General features: G+C 35.1%; 1 protein-coding gene across 1 annotated transcript in view; it reads left to right on the forward strand.

The window, feature by feature from the left end:
- FAM171B (family with sequence similarity 171 member B) overlaps window positions 1–13,643 on the forward strand; it is an 88,205-nt gene extending 74,562 nt beyond the window's left edge. The window contains exons 7-8 of the mRNA XM_077154384.1: window positions 8,737–8,854; window positions 9,110–13,643. Coding sequence (XP_077010499.1) covers window positions 8,737–8,854; window positions 9,110–10,454 — 1,463 coding nt within the window. The 3' untranslated portion in view covers window positions 10,455–13,643. The remainder of the gene's footprint in view (window positions 1–8,736; window positions 8,855–9,109) is intronic.
- Window positions 13,644–19,586: the final 5,943 nt, after the last annotated feature.

Raw genomic sequence — 19,586 nt, forward strand, 5'->3', positions numbered from 1 at the left:
CTTTAATATGGAAATGTTACTTTTAACCCCACTAATCAGTTACTATCACTTCTATCCATTCCTTTGCATTTATGTTCAGCTTCACTGGGTAGCCTTTCACCGTTCTCTAACTTCTGCTTACCTATAGGTCTGCCATATTCTACAGTGTAACCTCTGAGTTTACCTTTACCAGAGTCATAATAGCAAAATCATACAGTATCTGTCCTTTTGTGCCCCACTTACTTCACTCAGCATTATGTCCTCAAGATTTATCCACATTGTTATATGCTTTGGGACCTTGTTTCATCTTAATATAATAATAATAATATTGTATTTTAATTATATAATAATTCTATAATATATAATATTGATTAATTAATATATTAATTATATTAATTGCACATAATATTCCATCATGTGTACATACCACATTTTGTCTATCCACTCATCTAATCATGGACATTTGGATTGTTTCCACCTTTTGGCAATTGTGAATAATGCTGACACGAACATCAGTGTACAAATGTCTATTTGTGTCACTGCTTTCAGCTCTCCAGGGTATATATCGAGTATTGTTATTGCTGTAGGGCAACTCAATATTTAGTTTTCTGAGAAATTGCCACACTGTTTTCCACAGTGGCTGTACCACTATACATTCCTACCAGCACTGAATACTGTTCCAATTTCTCCACATCCTCTCCAACATTTGTAGTTTCCTGTTTAATAGCAGCCATTCTTATAGGTGTGAGGCAATATCTCATTGTCATCTTGATTTTCCATCTCCCTCATAGCTAATTAAAATGAGCATCTCTGTGCTGGCTTGAAAGGAAGTATGCCCCCTAAGAAAAGCCATGTTTTAATATAAATCTCATTTCTTAAAGGTAGAATAATCCCTATTCAATCCTGTATATTTGAAACTGTAATGAGATCATCTCCCTGGTTGATGTGATTTAGTTAAGAATGGTTGTTAAACTGGATTAGGGGATGACATGTCTCCACCCATTTGAGTGGGTCTTGATTAGTTTCTGAAGTCCTATAAAAGAGGAAACATTTTGGAGAGAGAGATTCAGGGAGATTCAGAGAGAGCAAAACTACAAAGCAGAGAGTCCACCAGTCAGCTACCTTTGAAGATGAAGAAGGAAGATGCCTCCCGGGGAGCTTCATGAAATAGGAAGCCAGGAGAGAAAGCTAGCAGATGATGCCGTGTTCACCATATGCCCTTCCAGCTAGAGAGAAGCCCTGGCTGTGATCACCATGTGCCTTCTCACTTGAGAGAGTAACCCTAAACTTCATCGGCCTTCTTGAACCAAGGTATCTTTCCCTAGATGCCTTTGATTGGACATTTCTTTAGACTTGTTTTAATTGGGACATTTTCTCGGCCTTAGAACTTTAAACTAGCAACTCATTAAATTCCCCTTTTTAAAAGCCATTCTGTTTCTGGTATATTGCATTCCAGCAGCTAGCAAACTAGAACAATCTCTTTATGTGCTTTTTAGCCATTTGAATCTGATCATAGGAAAAGTGTCTATTCATCACCTCTGTCCATTTTATAATTGGGTTATTCTTTTGTTGTTGAGCTGTATAATTTCTTTATATACACAGGATATCAAGTCTTCATTCAGTACATGGTTTCTAAATATTTTCTCCCATTGAATTGTCTACCTCTTTACCTTTTTTTTCTTTTTCTTTTTCTTTTTGGGGTGTGCATGATCTAGGAATCAAACCCAGATCTCCCGCATGGATGGTGAACATTCTACCACTGAACCATCCGTGCACCCCTCTTTACCTTTTTAACAAAGTTTTTTGAGGCACAGAAGCTCTTAATCTTAAGGAGTTCCCATTTATATTTTTTCTTTCACTGCTTATGCTTACTGAATCTTGAAGATGTTTGCCTAAATTTTCTTCTAGAAATCTAATAGAATTTAATAGAATATAAAAAATGGAATATTATATTTAGGTCTTTAATCCATTTTGAATTAATTTTTATGTAGGGTATAAGGTAGGGGTTCTCTTTCATTCTTTGGCTATTGATATCCAATTATCCCATGCTCATTTATTAAAAAGACTATTCTGTCCCAGTTCAGTAGATTTGAGGGCCTTATCAAAGATCAGTTGTCCCTAGATTTGGTGATCTATCTCTGCACTCAGGATTCAATTCCACTGGTCAGTACTTCTGTCTTTGTTCCAGTACCATGCTGTTTTGACCACTGTGGTCTATAGTAAGCTTTAAAGTCAGGAAGTGTTAGTCCTCCCACATAACTCTTCTTTTTTTTAGGTTATCTTTAGCTATTCGGATCTCTTTCCCTTCCAAATAAATTTGATAACTAGCTTTTCCAAATTTTCAAAGAAGGGTGTTGGAATTTTGATTGGTTTACATTGAATCTGTAGAAAAAAATTTTGGAAAAATTGACATCTAATGACATTCAACCTTCCCATCCAGGAGTATGGAATGTCTTTCCATCTATTTAGGTCATTTTAAATTTCTTTTTAGCAATATTTTATAATTTTCTGTGTACAAATCCTTGACATCCCTGATTAAGCTTATTCCTAGATACCTGATACTTTGGCTACTATTTTGAATGGAATTTTTTCCTTAATTGTCTCCTCACTTAGGTCATAACTTGTGTATAGAAACATTACTGATTTTTCTACATTAATCTTTTATTCTGCCATTTTGCTAAATTTGTTTATTAGCTCAAGTAGCTTTGTTGTAGATTTCTCAGAGTTTTCCAAGTTTAAGATCATGTCACCTGCAAATGTTGAAAGTTTTACTTCTTCCTTTCCTATTTGGGTGCCTTTTATTTCTTTCTCCTTTGTAATTGCTCTAGCTAAGACTTCTACTGCAATGTTGGATAATAGTGGTGAGGTGGGCTTCCTTGTTTCGTACCTGATCTTAGGGGGAATGCTTTCAATCTCTTCCTGTTAAGTATGATGCTGGCAATGGGTTTTTCATACATTCCCTTTATGATATTTGGGAAGTTTCCTTCAGTTCCTTCCTCTTGAAGAGTTTAAAAAAAATTCAGGATGCTGAATTTTGTTGAATGCTTTTTCAGCATCAATTGGTATGATCATGTGATTTTTCCCTTTTGATTTGTTAATGTGTTGTTACATTGATTCATTTTCTTGTGTTGAACCACCCTTGCATTTCTTGTATAAACTCCACTTGGTCGTGATGTATATTCTTTTAATGATGAATTCAGTTTGCTATTATTTTGTTGGGAATTTTTGCACCTGTGTTCATTAGGGAGATTGGTCTGTAGTTTTCTTGTAGTGTCTTTATCCAGTTTTGGTATTAAAGTCATGTTAGCTTCATAAAATGAGTTTGGTAGCATCTTTTTTCCTCAGTTTTTTGCAAGAGTTTGAGCAGGATTGGTATTAGTTCTTTTTTGGAATATTTGATAAAATTCTCCTGTGAAGACTCTGATTGGGCTTTTCTTTATGGAAAGATTTTTGATGACTGACTGTATTTTTAAATTTGTAATTGGTTTGTTGAGATCTTCTCTTTCTTCTCAAATGAGTATATGTAGTTTGTGTGTTTCTAGGAATTTGTCCATTTCATCTAAGTTGTCTAGTTTGTTGGCATATAGTTATTCATAGTATCCTCTTATGATTTTTTCCATTTCTTCAGAATCATGATAATGACCCCCCCATTTCTGATTTTGTTTATTTGCATCCTCTCTTTTTTTTCTTTGTCTCTAGCTAGTGTTCCGTCAATTTTATTGAGTTTCTCAAACAATCAACTTTTTGTTTTGTTGATTCTTTCTGTTGTTTTTTTTTTCCAGTTCATTTATTTTTGCTTTGATCTTTGTTATTTCTCTTCTTTTTATCTGCTTTGGGGTTAGTTTTCTTTTCTTTTTCTAGTTTATCCACGTGAGCAGTTAGTCCTTGATTTTGTTCATCCTTGCTTTTTAATATAGACTTCTAGGGCAATACATTTCCCTCTCAGCACTGCCTTTGCTGCATCCCATAAGTTTTGATATGTTATATTCTCATTATTATTCATCTCCAAATATTTACCAATTTCTCTAGTAATTTCTTCTTTGACCCACTGATTATTTAAGAGTGTGTTGTTTACTCCATATGTTTGTGAAAGCTCTGATTCTTTGGTGATTATTAATTTCCAGCTTCCTTCCATTGTGGTCAGAGAAAGTACTTTGGATAATTTCAATCGTATTAAATTTATAAAGACTTATTTTGTCCCAAAGTATGATCTATCATATGATAACCTGGTGTTTGGGGGTGTAATGATCTATATGTGTCTATTAGGTCTAACTTGTTTATCATATTGTTTAGGTTCTATTTCGTTGTTGATCCTCTGTTGGGTTGTTCTATCTGTGGTGGAGAGTGGTGTCTTGAAGTCTCCAACTACTGTTGAAACTTCTAGAGCTATCTTCAGTTCTTCAAATGTTTGCCTTATGTATCTCCTTGATTGGGAATATGAACACATATGATTGTTATTTCCTCTTGATGAATTGTCCCTTTTATTAATATATAGTGTCCTTTTATTAATTAAATAATCTTTACATTTAAAGTCTATTATATCTGATAGTGTAGCTACTCATGGTTTTATTTGGTTATAGCCTATATGGAACATCTTTTTCCATCCTAACAATTTCAACTTATTTGTGTCCTTGTGTCTAAGATGTGTCTCTTATAAACAGCATATCTATGGATTATATTTTTAATTCATTCTGCCAATCTGTACCTTTTAATTGGTTAGTTTAGTCCATTAACATTGAAAGATACTACTGTAAAAGCAGTTCTTGAATCCACCATCTTATCATCTAGTTTTTATTTTCAAGTCTATATATTCTTTCCCTTGCTCTCTTTTTATATTTTAAATTACCCTTAGTGGCAGTCTTCAATTGTGTACCCTCCTCCAGACCTCCTGTTTTTTTTGTTTTTTTTTTTCCAGCTGTAGAGGTTTCCTTTAGTATTTCTTGTAAGGCAGGTCTTCTTGTTGACTAGTTCTATCAGTCTTTGTCTTTGAAGATTTTAATCAGTCCCTGGCTAAAGAATTCTTGGCTGGAAGCCTTTCTTGTCCAGGATCTTAAATATATCATACCACTGTCTCCTTGCCTCCATGGTGCCTGTTGAGTAGTCTGAACCCAGTCTTATGTGTTTTCGCTTGTATGTAGTATATCGCTTTTCTTGTGCTGATTTCAGGACTGTCTGCTTCTCTTCAACATTTGACAGTTTGATTAGTTTTTGTCTTAAAGTAGGCCTATTTGGATTTTTTCTATGTAGAGTTTGTTTGGCCTCTTTCTTTGATTTGCATATTTATGCCTTTTATAAAGGTTCTAAAGTTTTCCCTGATTATTACTCTTCTGTTCTCCTTCTGGGGTACCGATGAGTCTTATATTTGTACACCTTTTGTTGTCCATCATTTCCCTAAGATTTAGTTCCATTTTTACCATCTTTCTTGCCATTTGTTCTTTTGTGCACTCTGGTTCAATTGTTCTGTCTTTTAGCTCACTTATTCTTCCTTCTGCTTCTTCCAATCTGCTATTGTGTGTCGCTAGTATATTTCTAATTTGGTCTACTGTATCTTTCATCTCTGTGAGATCTTACATTTTTCTATTTAATCTTTTGAATTCTTCTTGTGCTTTCCTGATATCTTTTATTTCTTTATAAATATCCTTTGGTAGTCATTCATGTTCTTTGTCCCCTCTGGTGTTTTGATTTGTTTGTTTGGCTGAGCCGTTTCTTCCTGGATCTTCAGGTGCTTTGTGATTTTCTATTGTGTTTGGGGTCTTCATAAGGTTATTTTGCAAGTTGGTTTCCTTCAGTATTCTGAAGTTTTGTATTTACTTGTTTTTGCATTGAAGGTTCCCTTTTACACTTGGTTTGCCAGTAATTCCCCATCAAACCAAAGCCTGGATGTCATGTAGGGGGTGCAGTTCTACTTTAGGCTCTGTTAAAAGTTAGGCAGGGGTGCTTGGGGAGTTGAGCGCAGAATGCCCATACACCACGTGGGAGACCTGGGCTTGATTCTCAGCCCATGCACTCAAAAACAATATAATAATAAATTAAAATAACAAATATAAAGAAAAAAACAAAACAAAAAACACACCTCGGCAACTGTAGGCCCTGAAGTCAGAAGGAGACACCCCAAGATATATTGAGAATGAACTCAGACTGCTAGTGCCCCCAGAAGGGAGAGAAAATTTTAAAAATTATAATAAAAAATAAAAGGTAATAAATTAAAAATAAAAGATAAATAAAAATATAAATATATTAAAATGTGCATAAATAAAAATAAAAAATAATTTTAAAATATAGAAAAATACATTTTTCAAAAAATCCTAGGCAGATAGGAAGTTTTTCAGACTACAGTTACCACTTCTTCCCAGGAGTTGGCACTTCTGAGGCACCTCCTCCCCTCAGGCTCACCCCTTCCTGAAATGTGGTGGCTGGGTGGAAGATGATATGCACAGTGGGGAGGCTGCTTGCAGTATGCAGCAACAGGATAGCCAGTGTTGGTGTGTGGGATGGGAGAGCTGATCTGTGGTGCCTGGGGAAAGTGGTGATTGCAGCACCTGGCAGATCTGCCATTCACTGCGCTTGATGGGATGGCTATTTGTGGTACCTTCTCCCATTGCTCAGGGGCATGGCTTTCCATGGCTGATAGCTAAGCATGCCTCTGGGCTCCCCACAGGCACTGCTGGCTGCAGAGTTGGGGGTGGGAGTTGGGGGCTTCTCCAGCTAGCTGCTGGGGCAGGCTGGAGTGAAGGGATGGTCAGTTCCTTCAGATCCACACACCCCTGTGTGCTGCCGCCCACCCCCAGTGGGAGTTATGGCTGATCAAACCCACCCTGCTCTTCCTGTCCCAATCTCCCTGCCTCTCTCCTCCCTGTGAAAGATTGGTTGAGCTCTTTGATCACTCAACCCCAGGACTGAAGTCCGGGTCATTTTTTCCCCTTCTCCTATCCTATTATACCAAGCAGGAGGTGACTCCACCCTACCCTACTCCTCCATCTTCCCAGAAGTCCTCCACTTTCTTTTTTAAACTTCGTTGGAAGAAATTTCATGTTGTGCTGTGCTGTACTTGGTTATCTATTGTATGGGATATAAATTTTATTTCCAGTTACCATATATGAAACTATGGTCAATCCTGAATTATCTGTTTTTATATAAATTTGAATTTTCATTTAACAACAGCAGTATAGTGTAACTGTGCTTATTGAGTGCTTATGATGTGCCAGGCTCTGTTCCAAGTAATTATCAGTATTAACTCATTTAATCCTCTCAACAACCCATATGGGTTAAGTAAAACTATTATTAATTTTTCTGCTTTACAGATGAGAGAAGTCAGGCACAAAGAAATAAAGCACAAGAGATCCAGATCATGTAAAATAAAATATTCTGCCCAGGATTCCAATTTAGATATTCTGGCTCCGAAGTCTATATGAAAAGTCATGATGTTGCTTATCCAAAACTATTATTACTATTAGTATTACTCTATTTTCATTAAACTAGATGATGGGAAATTTAATGGATCCACCTAAAGACCTTGTGAATACTCAGTCTCTTCCAATGTCTACAGTGCATTGGGAGCCTCTCAAGTTTGAGATTATCAGTTAATTAGCTGTCCCATGTCCTCTCATCATGCTATCATCCTTGATATGTATTTAAAACTAGTTGATACTCTTTTCTGTGCCTTATTGAGCAAGAATTAAGTCTTGGTGATGTTGAAGCAGATTACCTCAAGATTAGTGCCAAGCAGCATTAATTTTCATGTTGAATCTTAATAGCCTACACTCATCATCCTAGTGTTTTAGCTAGCCTTTACTGAAACAAAGCATAAAATAGCAGCATTTTCATATGTGTGCTCTCATAACATGAGAATAATGGGTTGACTGGTGCCTCTGCTGGCCCTATGTTATCTGGGATCAAGGCATCTTATTCTGGAGCCCAGGCTAAAGAAGTTGCAACTTTTATTCTTTCAAGTCTGTGAATGATGTGTTCTCTCTATTTCTTTCACTCCTGCTTGCTTTTGACAAATTCTTTTCTGAATTTATCTTTAAAATGTTTTCCAATTAAATGTAGCTATTAACAGTCAACACTTAGTACTTCTGTTTCAAAGCATCTTCACACAAAGCTGAAAGTAATTTGAAACATTTCTCCTAGTTTATTTTACCAAATATTTTGGTGCTATATAACTTGGTTCACCATTTTTTACCTTCCTCTTCCTCACTGCCTACTGCTTGACTTGGAAACCGATATCACATACTTTAGATTTTTGTTATAGCAGCATCTCAGCATCCATACAGATGTCTGTGTTAGCTATTGCTACAGTAACAACCCCATTCTATCAGTGGGTTACAACAGTAAACATTTATTTGTTGCATACATTTCGTTAGTGTCTTGGCTTGGCTGCTGCGCTAGGCTTGGTTTGGCTAAGCTCAACATGCTTTCTTATTTTTGAACCCAGGTAGAAAGAAATAATGACTTTTTGGGATATGCTATTCATATATTTAGATGTCCAGAGCTAAAAGGCAGAGCCAAACGATGTAAGTTCATTTAAAGTCTCACATTTTATTGGGCAAAGCAAGTCAAATGATTAAGCCCAAAGTCATTGAGATAGGGAAAAATTCTTGCCAATCGGGTAGCATGCCTTGCAAGGGGAGCAAATAAGTAAAACTGTGTTTAAATAGTCAGTCTACCTTATCCATGATATGACATAATTGAAAATTTGATTTAAAATAATATATTTTTTCTTTTTCTGTTTGTTTATATTAAACCATGTATGTTCAGGTATAAGAGAAGATTCCAGGAACATAACTGCCTACCACACAGTGTTTCTTACAGCCATATTAGGGGGAACAATAGTCATTGTCATTGGATTTTTTGCTATACTTCTTTGTTATTGCAGGTAAGAATAATATTAATCAATGTTTATAAACACAAAAAACTATTGAATTATGGCAGTTCAGTATGTTCTGTGCCTTACAAAGTTTATTTGTGGAAATCAATGTTTTGAACTTTAAAATATGTAGATTAACACTAAAAATGGATATATTCTAACATTAGCATTATATATATGGTGTACATTTTGTGTGATTTTTTGAAAAATGAAGCTCCTAGATCATAAATGTTAAATGTTTTTTCCCCATTTCTTTTATTCTAGGGATAAGTGTGGTGCTCCACAGAAAAGAGAAAGGAATACCACTAAACTTGAGGTCCTCAAGAGAGACCAGACAACTTCAACAACACACATAAATCATATTAGTTCAGTCAAAGTTGCATTAAAAGCTGAGGACAAGTCACAGTTGTTCAACTCCACAAACTCCGCATACAGCCCTCAAAAGAGGGAACCGCCAAAGGCAGAAGCAGAAGAAAGAGTTTCCATGGTGAAAACTCGGGATAATTTTAAAATCTACAATGAAGACGTCTCATTTCTGTCAAGCCATCAAAATAATTACGGAAGAAACCTGACACAGTCTTTAGAGCCTAATGTTGTATCCAAACAGCCTAAACATATCAGCAACAGTTTATCTCCATCTCTAGGTGATGCTAAAGAAGAAAATAGGTATCTCACAGGTAATGAAGAGGTATTTGGGCGTTCTCACATTCCTGAGCAGCTCATGCATATCTACAGCCAACCCATTGCCATCCTCCAAACATCTGATCTTTTCTCCACTCCAGAGCAGTTGCATACTGCTAAATCAGCTACTTTGCCAAGAAAGGGGCAATTAGTCTATGGCCAATTGATGGAACCAGTAAACAGAGAGAACTTTACACAGACATTGCCCAAAATGCCAATACATTCTCATGCACAGCCCCCAGACACCAGGGAAGAGAATATTGTACTTGAAGGTCAGCAGAGCCTGCCATCCCAAACTTCAGATTGGAGCCGGTATTCAAACAGCTTACTAGAATCTGTCTCTGTTCCTGGAACGTTAAATGAAGCTGTTGTAATGACTCCATTTTCCTCGGAGCTTCAAGGAATTTCAGAGCAGACCCTCCTGGAGTTGTCCAAAGGAAAACCCTCCCCCCATCCCAGAGCCTGGTTTGTGTCTCTAGATGGAAAGCCGGTAGCACAAGTGAGGCATTCCTTTATAGACCTGAAAAAGGGCAAGAGAGCCCAGAGCAATGACACCAGCCTGGATTCTGGAGTGGACATGAATGAGCATCACTTGAGTAGAAAGCTAGAGAGGGAGAAAACGTTCATCAAAAGCATGCATCAACCTAAGATCCTTTACTTAGAAGATTTAGACCTGAGCAGTAGCGAGAGTGGAACCACTGTCTGTTCCCCTGAGGACCCAGCTTTAAGGCACATACTAGATGGAGGGAGTGGAGCCATCATAGAGCACCCCGTGGAAGAGTCCCCAGGAAGAAAAAGCACTGTTGAAGATTTTGAAGCCAATACATCTCCCACTAAAAAGCGGGGACGGCCAGCCCTGGCCAAAAGAGATAGCAAGACTAACATCTGGAAGAAGCGAGAAGAACGCCCACTAATTCCCATAAATTAACACACATGGGTTGTTGTGCCCTGATGTCTTGTGCTGTTCTTGCTTCTTGTTGTAAACTGCCGTAGAAACTTCTGGAGAAGTTGAGATTGGGCAATCTCATGGGCCCTTGGACATATCTCAAGCAGAGTAAATAGATAAATGATAATTCAGTAATGAGGAAGAAAGATACCGAAGAACGCTTTTTTTCTGGCCTATTCTTTTTATTTGTTTTTGGGTGATGAATTTGAAGTATCCAAGTTTTCAAAATGTAATCTCAAGAAGATAGTCACCTGAAAATGTTGCTCAGTCAATTTGGCCCTCACTCCTTTAAGAATAACATAATAAAATGTCTTCTGAGATTGCTTCCAAAATGTGGCCTTTGCTTTGTGAAATGTCACTATTATATTGTTCTCTGCTTATGCTGAAATGTGACTTGATAAATGTTCTGGACTGATGTTATTCTAGAGTTTAAAGGCCAGACAACATTTTCTTTTATGTGATAAACAGCATGTATATTTTGTCACCCAAAAAGTAAATCCCAATTCAGTTCATATAAGATGGGTAAGAAGCTACTTGGTGATTAAAGAGGGAAACACCAGCTCTTTGGTAGTTTTTTGCATGTAACTTCACATAATAAATAGTGAAGTGTTAATTTTCTATTTAGAAATCTGAGAAATGAATGCCCTGGTACTGAATTTTTGTTTTAAATTATCTTTTCCCTGGAAACTGAAATGAGTTTAGCTGTGAAGGAAAACTTTTTACCAACCTAGAAGGAAAAAAAAAAAAAAAAAAGACTTTAAGACTGACACTGTATATGATAAAATTCAGTTTCAAGATTATTATATTTTAAAAAATCCCAAATGTCAGTTATACAAAGTCCATCAAACTTTATTTAAAAATCAGTGAGGTAAAAATTTGTTTTAAACACCAAAAAATTTAAAAAATACTTGGAGATAAAGGAAATAACATTTCTTTTTTTTTTCTGAAATATTGATGAGCAGAAAAAGAAATGCCATTTCCCTGAGGTTCAAAAATACGTTCAGAATATAAGGTGTATATTCAGATGTTACTTTTTTCTATTGACATTCATAAAAGATGTTTCTATTTCATCGGGAAAATGGAATTTTTCCCTTAAATCACTTACAGCCTTTACAACATTTTCTTTTTCAGTTTTTCATTTTCTTTTTCAGTAAGATATTCATATTCCTTTCATCATTGCAAGGAATTTAGTGTGCACATATTCAACAGGTGTTTCTGGTTTTAATCACAAGTGTCTTCAACTCTGATTGTCATTCATATGTCCCAAAATAAAAGATCTTTTAAAAAAAATCAATTGATTCCATTTTTCTTAAAATTTCCATGAAAGCGAAATGTCTGAGTAGCTTCCCCTTTCCCTCAGGGGAGAAATTAAACTAAATGGCTTCATTTTCATCCCTTACTTTTCAACCTGGGAGCAATATAAATACCCAAGCCATAAAAATCAGGTAAAAGAACCAAAATAACCACATTAGCTTTAGTAAAATTGTAGATAGATTTAAAATGAAAAAACAATGGCTTTTTTTCAAGTTAGAAGACTTCAGCTGATTTTTCTCTGTAACCACTTCTGAAAACATCTCCTCTTTCAGATAACTTTCCTACTTACTGTATTAACCCAAAGAACTTAAAAAGCTAGGCAAAAATTTGCTGTAATTTTTCCCCAATCTATAGCAGAGATAAATGTTTTGGGCAATATCAAGCTTACAATTTTTTTTCTTGTTTTGAGTAGTAATAAGGTCCACAATTAGGAGAGGATTTTTATTGGTTTTATACAGAAAGATGTGTAAAAGGGGCATAAGTGAAATGAAAATGATTTAGAAAAATTAAGAAGTTAGTGCTCTGCTGAAGTGCCTTTGATATAGACTTGCTTTATTAGAAGGATATAAAGACATCTTTCTTAAGTGTGCATTTTCTTCACTAGCCAAATTCAACAGATGTGCAGTTTTTAATTTAAAAAATATAGAAGTAGTGTTTCATGTTGGAACAATGAATTTTGCATGTAACAATGATTTCTTTTGTGTGTTAATACTTTTTTTGAATCCAATATATATTGATAAATTATTTCTGTTAACATGAAGTTAGAAATTATACAGTAGAATTTGCATCTCTTCAATTTTTAAGTGTTTCCCCCCCCCCACATTTAAATAAAAATGCTTCATCTCTCAGTTTGGTAAAGGAATATACATATTGATATAAGGATACACCATTCAAGTATGCCACTTCTTTTATTCATGCTTACATAAAAGAAATAAGCATATGTATTCCAAGTGCTTTTCTAGAAATAATTGTTTGGTTTTGGAATAAAACCTTATTTTTTATATACTGCACATTCTGTCCTCAATTGGGAATTATAGACGATTTATCTTTTCTAATGATCTAAAGTGTTTAACTTCTCATTTGTGAGTAGTTCACAAATTTCCTGATAAAAAAGCTGAAGCTATCCACATTTTCTTAACCTAGGTGATAATAAACCGACAATGTTCACAACTTTCTTAAATTTTTAAATTGAAAACCAGTGCAGTTCTTGCAAATGTAAACCTAGATAATTTTGGTCACAAATTGTTGACATTTGAATATCCTTTGTATATACTTTGGGTATATCTTTAAGGCAAATTACTGCCCAATTAACTGATGGATTTGTTTACTAAAGCACAGCTATATGTATTTTTGAATACATATTAAGATCTTGAGACTTTATAAAATCCATTTTTATGATATTTATGCAGTTGTATAGGGATTAAGCCCTTTTATAATATATAGTATACCATGAAAATCACAACTGTCAAGGAATAAAAGCACTTCTTTGCTTTGGCAATCATTTTTAGGTCACTCTGTATGCTTGAGCCCTCTGGTATCAATATGTGTTATAGGATTTTAGAGATTTGTGGTTCAAATAATGTCCTGCAAATCTTCCCAGAAAGGTGAAGCTCAAAATTACATGCTAATTTTTAAGGTATGAGTTTTGTTCCCCATATACCAACATTGTAAAGGACTTTGTATTAATTTCCACCCCAGACCTATAGTTGATATTTGCCCTCTTGTTTCCAAGTGTTTCTATCTTTTGTACTCTTTCATCAGAGGAATCTCTCCTTTCAGTGTATTTATTATAGTTACTACTATATTTACTGTTGAAAACTGTAACAATCTGAAGATTTGTAAAATGGTAAAAATAGTTCATTAAAGATAATAAAAATAAATCTTAAAAATGTACTTGATGCATTGTTTAATTTTGGGTAAACTACAAAACATTCCTCCCTAAATTGTCATTTTAATCTAGTAAATATTCACTTACTGTAACTTTTCCTTAATATACTCCCTATAGTAAAACTAGTATTATGTCTTTGATAACTCTTTGTTTATATAATGACTTTTATTTCTCTTTATATTTCAAGTTCTCCAAAATTCACCTTTTACTATTAAAACTGAATAACTTCATATAGACAAATTTATTTCCATCCAATAAGAAGATTAACTTGTTCAAATACACTCAGAGAATGAATGATAAATTATAATTCCCAAAACACCTAAGTAGGAAAATGATACAAGATCCCCCACCCTTTCTAGTCTTTGGACATTGTCATAGTTTTCTAGGGCTGCCATGACAACCACAAACTGGTGGGTGAAAACAGCAGAAATTCAGAAATTTATTGGTTCACAGTTCTGGAGACTAGAAGTCCGAATCAAGGTTTTGGCAGGGCCGTGTGTCTCACAAAAGGCAACGTGATATTTGTGGCCACTTAATTTGTAGGTTCGGGTTTGCAGACAACACAGACTTCAGTGATATAAAAACAGATTTTATTAGGAAAGTAGTCAAAGAAAATAAGTAAAAGATAGTAATTAAAAGAGTTTTAAAAAATAAGGCATAGTTACATTACCAGATAAGATGGCCCCAACACCTGAAGAGAAGTACTGGAGAGTCTCAGAAGCAGCATTCCAAGTCTCATTAGTAAAAATCCACAACAAGGCGTTCTTTTCCCAGATAAGATTCTGATGAGATGCTCCCTCTTTCTCATAAGATTCTGTCTCTTTCTCTGTTTGTATGCAGTTTTTATGACATCGTTACACAATAGTGGCCGAATTCCAATTAGCTTACATGACCAAGCCCAGTTTGGGCTTCTGGGAACTGGCTAGGGACCGAGAGGAGTTTCCTGGGACCTAGATATCTTTATCAAAGTACACCTCCTTCCGGGAGGATAGCCAGTCCTCCCAGCTAGCCTGCACAGTTCAACTGTTTCTTACTAAGGTCATGCAATGGCAACATCAACAGGTGAACAGAACAAGACTCTACAAATGTATCTTTCCCTTACACCATGTTCCCTCTGAAGCCTGTAGGGTTCTGGTGATGGCCCATGGGCGATCTGTGGTCGTCTTTGGATTGTCACCGTTCAGTCTCTGCTTCTGTCAGATGGCTGTCTCTCTCTGTTTTACTCACTTCGCCCAGACTTTCTTCCTTACAAGTATACCAGTCATGCCCTAATCCAGTTTGGCCTTAATGAATACTATCTCCTAAGACTCTACTTCCAAATAAGGTCAAGTTCACAGGGGGTTAGGACTTGAACATATCCTTTTGGGGGACACAATTCAATCCATAACAGACTTATATAGACCTAAACTAAACCACACGAAGACTGGTTACTCTAAGAGTGTTAGAACTCCTCTGAGAACCCTTTTGGTCAGCCAGTTGAACAATATCTAAGTTCAGGCAATTTGTAGTTTGGGACTTTAGAAAACTTTTCAGAATCGTCCAGGCTGTCATATTTGTAGACATTTCCTATATAACTTATGCAACTAACACTTGAAATGACTTTTGTTAGCACTAAGGACAATTGGGGTCTGAATCCACTTTCATGAATGCTGTGGCAACGGCATAGATGCTTCCACCTGGGGACCTGCCAAGTGGAGCCCAGCAGTGGCCACCTTTGTTTCAGGGCTTGGTCTCCTTCTAGAGTCTGCAGTTTTATCAGGAATGTCCCTCCTCGAAAAGGGTCATGGCACTCAAACTAATGTGTGTCTGATATTTAACAGAAAATAACTTAAAGCACAGTGAGAAACAGAGCTGCCAAAGAGATGGTGTTCATGAGTCAGTCATCACTCACAGGAAGTCTGATATTTAAGAAGTAGAGAGGAAAAAACAAACAAAAAGTTAATGAAACATTAAAACAAAACAAAAAGAAGTGTAGGGAAGACAGTTGGATGGGGTTGAGATACTTTAGTCAGTTTACCAAAAGTGATTCACTTACGGGGTGCAAGGGTAATTCAGTAGTGGGATTCTCCCCTGCCATGAGGGAGACCCAGGTTCGATTCCTGGCCCATGCACTTTTCAAAAACAAACAAGCAAATGAAAGAAAACAAACAAAAATTCAACAAAGGGTGCTGCGATAATGGAATGCTCACATGGAAAAAGAATGAAATGTGACCCCCGCCATACAGCATACAAAAAAAAAAAAAAAAGATTCACTTATCAGTATTTGATAATTCTGGTAGCTAATCCAGAATTCCCCCTTGAATCACATGCTGGAAAAATCAATCAACAAACTATACCATAGTATTCCTTTATCTAGACTCCATAAACCTACCTTTTGATCTCCTTTCACAGTTGGATTCCTTCATCATGATACATAGTGAAACAGCTTATTTCTATCAGTAAGTAAAAATCAATTTGTAGGGTTGATTTCTTCTGAGAAAACTGCTCTGTTGTCCTAGATTTGCATTTGTTGACTCCCTAAGAATAAATATTCATTTCTTGACTTGTCTTCTTTCTTATCTTTTCCCTTTATTTTGATCCTCAGCTTACATAGAGACTATAGACTTAAGTCCTTTGAATTAAGATATATTTTAAAAACATCCTCAGGGTTTATCTAGGTAAAAACAGTGTAGAAACCAATCACAATTTATAATGTTAAATACCAAAAAAATAATTACAAATGGTAGAAAAAGTCATCAAATATATATATGGAAACTTTCATAGGAAAAAAAACAACACCATAACCATTTTATTTCTAAAATAGCTAGGCATAAAAATCACATTTTTGACTACCTGTGGTGTTTGTCAAAACATTGCTGAAACATTTCTCTCTGCATTATTAGTTAGCTACCATAGATGAATGCCTTCCTATTTCTGTCAAGAAAGTTCACATATTAAGAAGTACGTGTTATTTTTTTTTCTGTTAGGTGACAAAACCTTCCTTGGTTGGACTCTGTATTTTCTGACTTTCAAAATTGCCACTGCTTTGTGGTGAATAGTGTTTGATGGTCCTTTAGGGATACCCCCAGTTTCCCAGCTGAGTTGGTCTTTTTTTTTTTTCTTTTGTTCTTCCTGGGGTTGATAGGGGTTTCGTAATTCATATGTTGACTGCGTCTAATCCTTGTAGACCTTATTAAAACCCTAGACTAACTGCAGACAGTCTGACTCAAAACTGACCAGATAATTACATCCCCAGGAGCCTCTGTTCTTCCTACACTTGAACAGTTTAGTTAAAAACCTTTTGTAAGTACAATACTGGAAAACATAATTTAAAGGCTCTTAAGCAGCATAGAACAGATACCTCAAACCAATTTTTATGTTATGTATCCTAATAATTCATTCCAGGAAATGTTTTGTTTTACATTAAAAATCCTTAAAATTAATCAAATTTATTCAGCTTACATGTATTTCTAGGAGCCAGCATTCTCTAATAAGTACCATTCTGAAACCCTGATTTCTAATTTAGCTTCTGAATGATGTGTTCATTAAATAGGGAAGTTTAATTATTAACATGCACTTTTACTTTTTTCATTGTTACTCATTTTTTTCCATTTCGTTTTTATTACTCATTTTTTTTTCTAGCTTGAGTTACTTTTCATCGTTTCATGGATGATTTAACAAAGAATATTATTAATTTGAATATGGATCATTTATGAGGATGTTGATGGCAAGTAGATAAGGCTTTAGAATAGAGGAGTTTATCAATCTTTTCTAGAGGGTATTTGTATTTAAAAAATAAAAGGAAGAAGGGCAGAGTTCTCGCCTATCATGCCAGAGACCGAGTTCGATTCCCAGAGCCTGCCCATGCCAAATAAATAAATAACATCAATGGAAGAAACAAAAAGACATAATTATTTCTCCAACCAGGAATTATTTTTTATTGGTGTGTGAATAAAATGGCAAAAAAAAAAGTCTGCCAAATTACATGTTATGCTAACAATTTTACACCCACACATCTGTTTCCTAAAACCCTGGTTTTCAAAAATTAATACTTGTTACAAGTTTATCATTTTCTTTTTCTAGGATCAGACATAAGAACTAGCTGTAATGAATCAGTTACAAGAGAATAGTACCTGTTCTATTTAATTTGAGTCATTATTACTTCCAGCTTCTTTTAGAAGTGAAGGTGAAATTTGGTACCATCAATATTAAACTTAGTAAAGCAACTCTTAAATTCCATCTTCCCCCAAATGGACTTCCCAAATAACTTCTAAAGAGAAAAGGTCTGTTTGATAATTATACAGGTACTTATGGCAAGTACTGAATTGTTTATTGAACTATTACTTGACTTGCTTTTGTTTGTCTCATCAGATCATAAGATTTTTATAGACAGAAGATGCTTTATAATCCTTTTTATTCCCAACCTTGATATCAATAAATATGGAGTAATGGAGTTATGGATTAAAATGAACGATAATGGATTTTGTCCAAGGGCAAACCACTGAAAGGTTTTAAGAGAAAAGTGGTGTGATGAAATGTGCTTCTTAGATTGCTCAGCAAGTAAAGTGAAGAATGGATTTGGGGAATGGGGAGGAAGGGAAGATGCAGATTTTGTCCTGCAGAGAACTACCTTATACAGTTTGGGGGGCTTTCTTTAAAGAAACAATGCTATGTTGCAAATTTAGGCAAGAAAATATATACTAGGATGAGAAATCACAATTTATCACAAATTTTATAATTTAACACATACCACAAATAAAGTAATATTAAATTCCTGATCCCATACACTATGCAATATTTTTCCTCCTATTGGGAAATATTTGGCTGCATACTCTGTGCTCCATCATCATACGATGAATTTGTAATGTTTTATAGAGAGAATAGGGTGATAAATTTTTCTTCTAGCATGGCTGTACAAAACTTGTTTATTACAGGTAATCAAGATTCACAAAACATGACTTCAGACATAGACATTGTCACATGTAGTACTTTTACAAGTTTATATCATATAAACACAGGCATTCTCATAGATTCTATTTAACATGATTCCCACCCCCCTGCCAATCTCACCCTCCCAAAAAAGATAAGTGGTATCTTCATAAATATATGTGCTGTATTTTTGCAAATATTTTTGACAGAAGACAACTTCCCTTTTGATAGGCATTGTTTAGAACAGATTCATCTACTTATACGTGTCTCAAAATTGGGAGAATTCTCCATAGAATAACTTCTGGCTTAGGATGTTTACTATCTTATGCCGCCTCCACTAACCATGTACTTCTGATGCCCAGCATAAAAGACCCAGGTGTGATTCCCGGTGACTGCCCATGTAAAAAAAAAAATCGCATTCAGTTAATTAAAGATGTATTTCCATAATCCTTTGATCTTTTTTTTTTTTTGCTATAAACAACATTCTTTTCTATTAAATTATAAAATACTCTTGCATTAAAGTCTAGAACTCTCTGGATCCTAGTAAAACAGGAACTCATTTTTATATCATCCTGCAAAATATCGAAGGCATTGGAAAGCTAGAGATACGTGTAAGCATGTAATTTTCATTCAGATTTAATTTTTAAACACTTTTCAGCTCAGATAAAATGCTATTTATCCAGAGAAAATTTAAGCAAATCTTATACTGGTTACAATATAAAATAATATATCTTAAAACCTCCCCTGTCTTCAAAATAATCAGCTGACAGCTTGAAAGTATTACATTGTTCATATTTTTTATAAATAGAAGACTGTAAATCAGTGCTGGTGCCATAATTTATCTTCAAAATCCATATCACATTTATAATGGTTTCATTTTTTTATTTTAAAGTAACTACATAGTTAGTCCTAAAAATACATTGACATAATCAGGATGAAAGTATTTAAAAATTTGCATTTTTCTTCAAAACAGCTGATTTTATGAACATTGCATTTTACAACCA

Source organism: Tamandua tetradactyla, chromosome 3, assembly GCF_023851605.1.
Source record: "Tamandua tetradactyla isolate mTamTet1 chromosome 3, mTamTet1.pri, whole genome shotgun sequence".
Taxonomy (NCBI): Eukaryota; Metazoa; Chordata; class Mammalia; order Pilosa; family Myrmecophagidae; genus Tamandua; species Tamandua tetradactyla.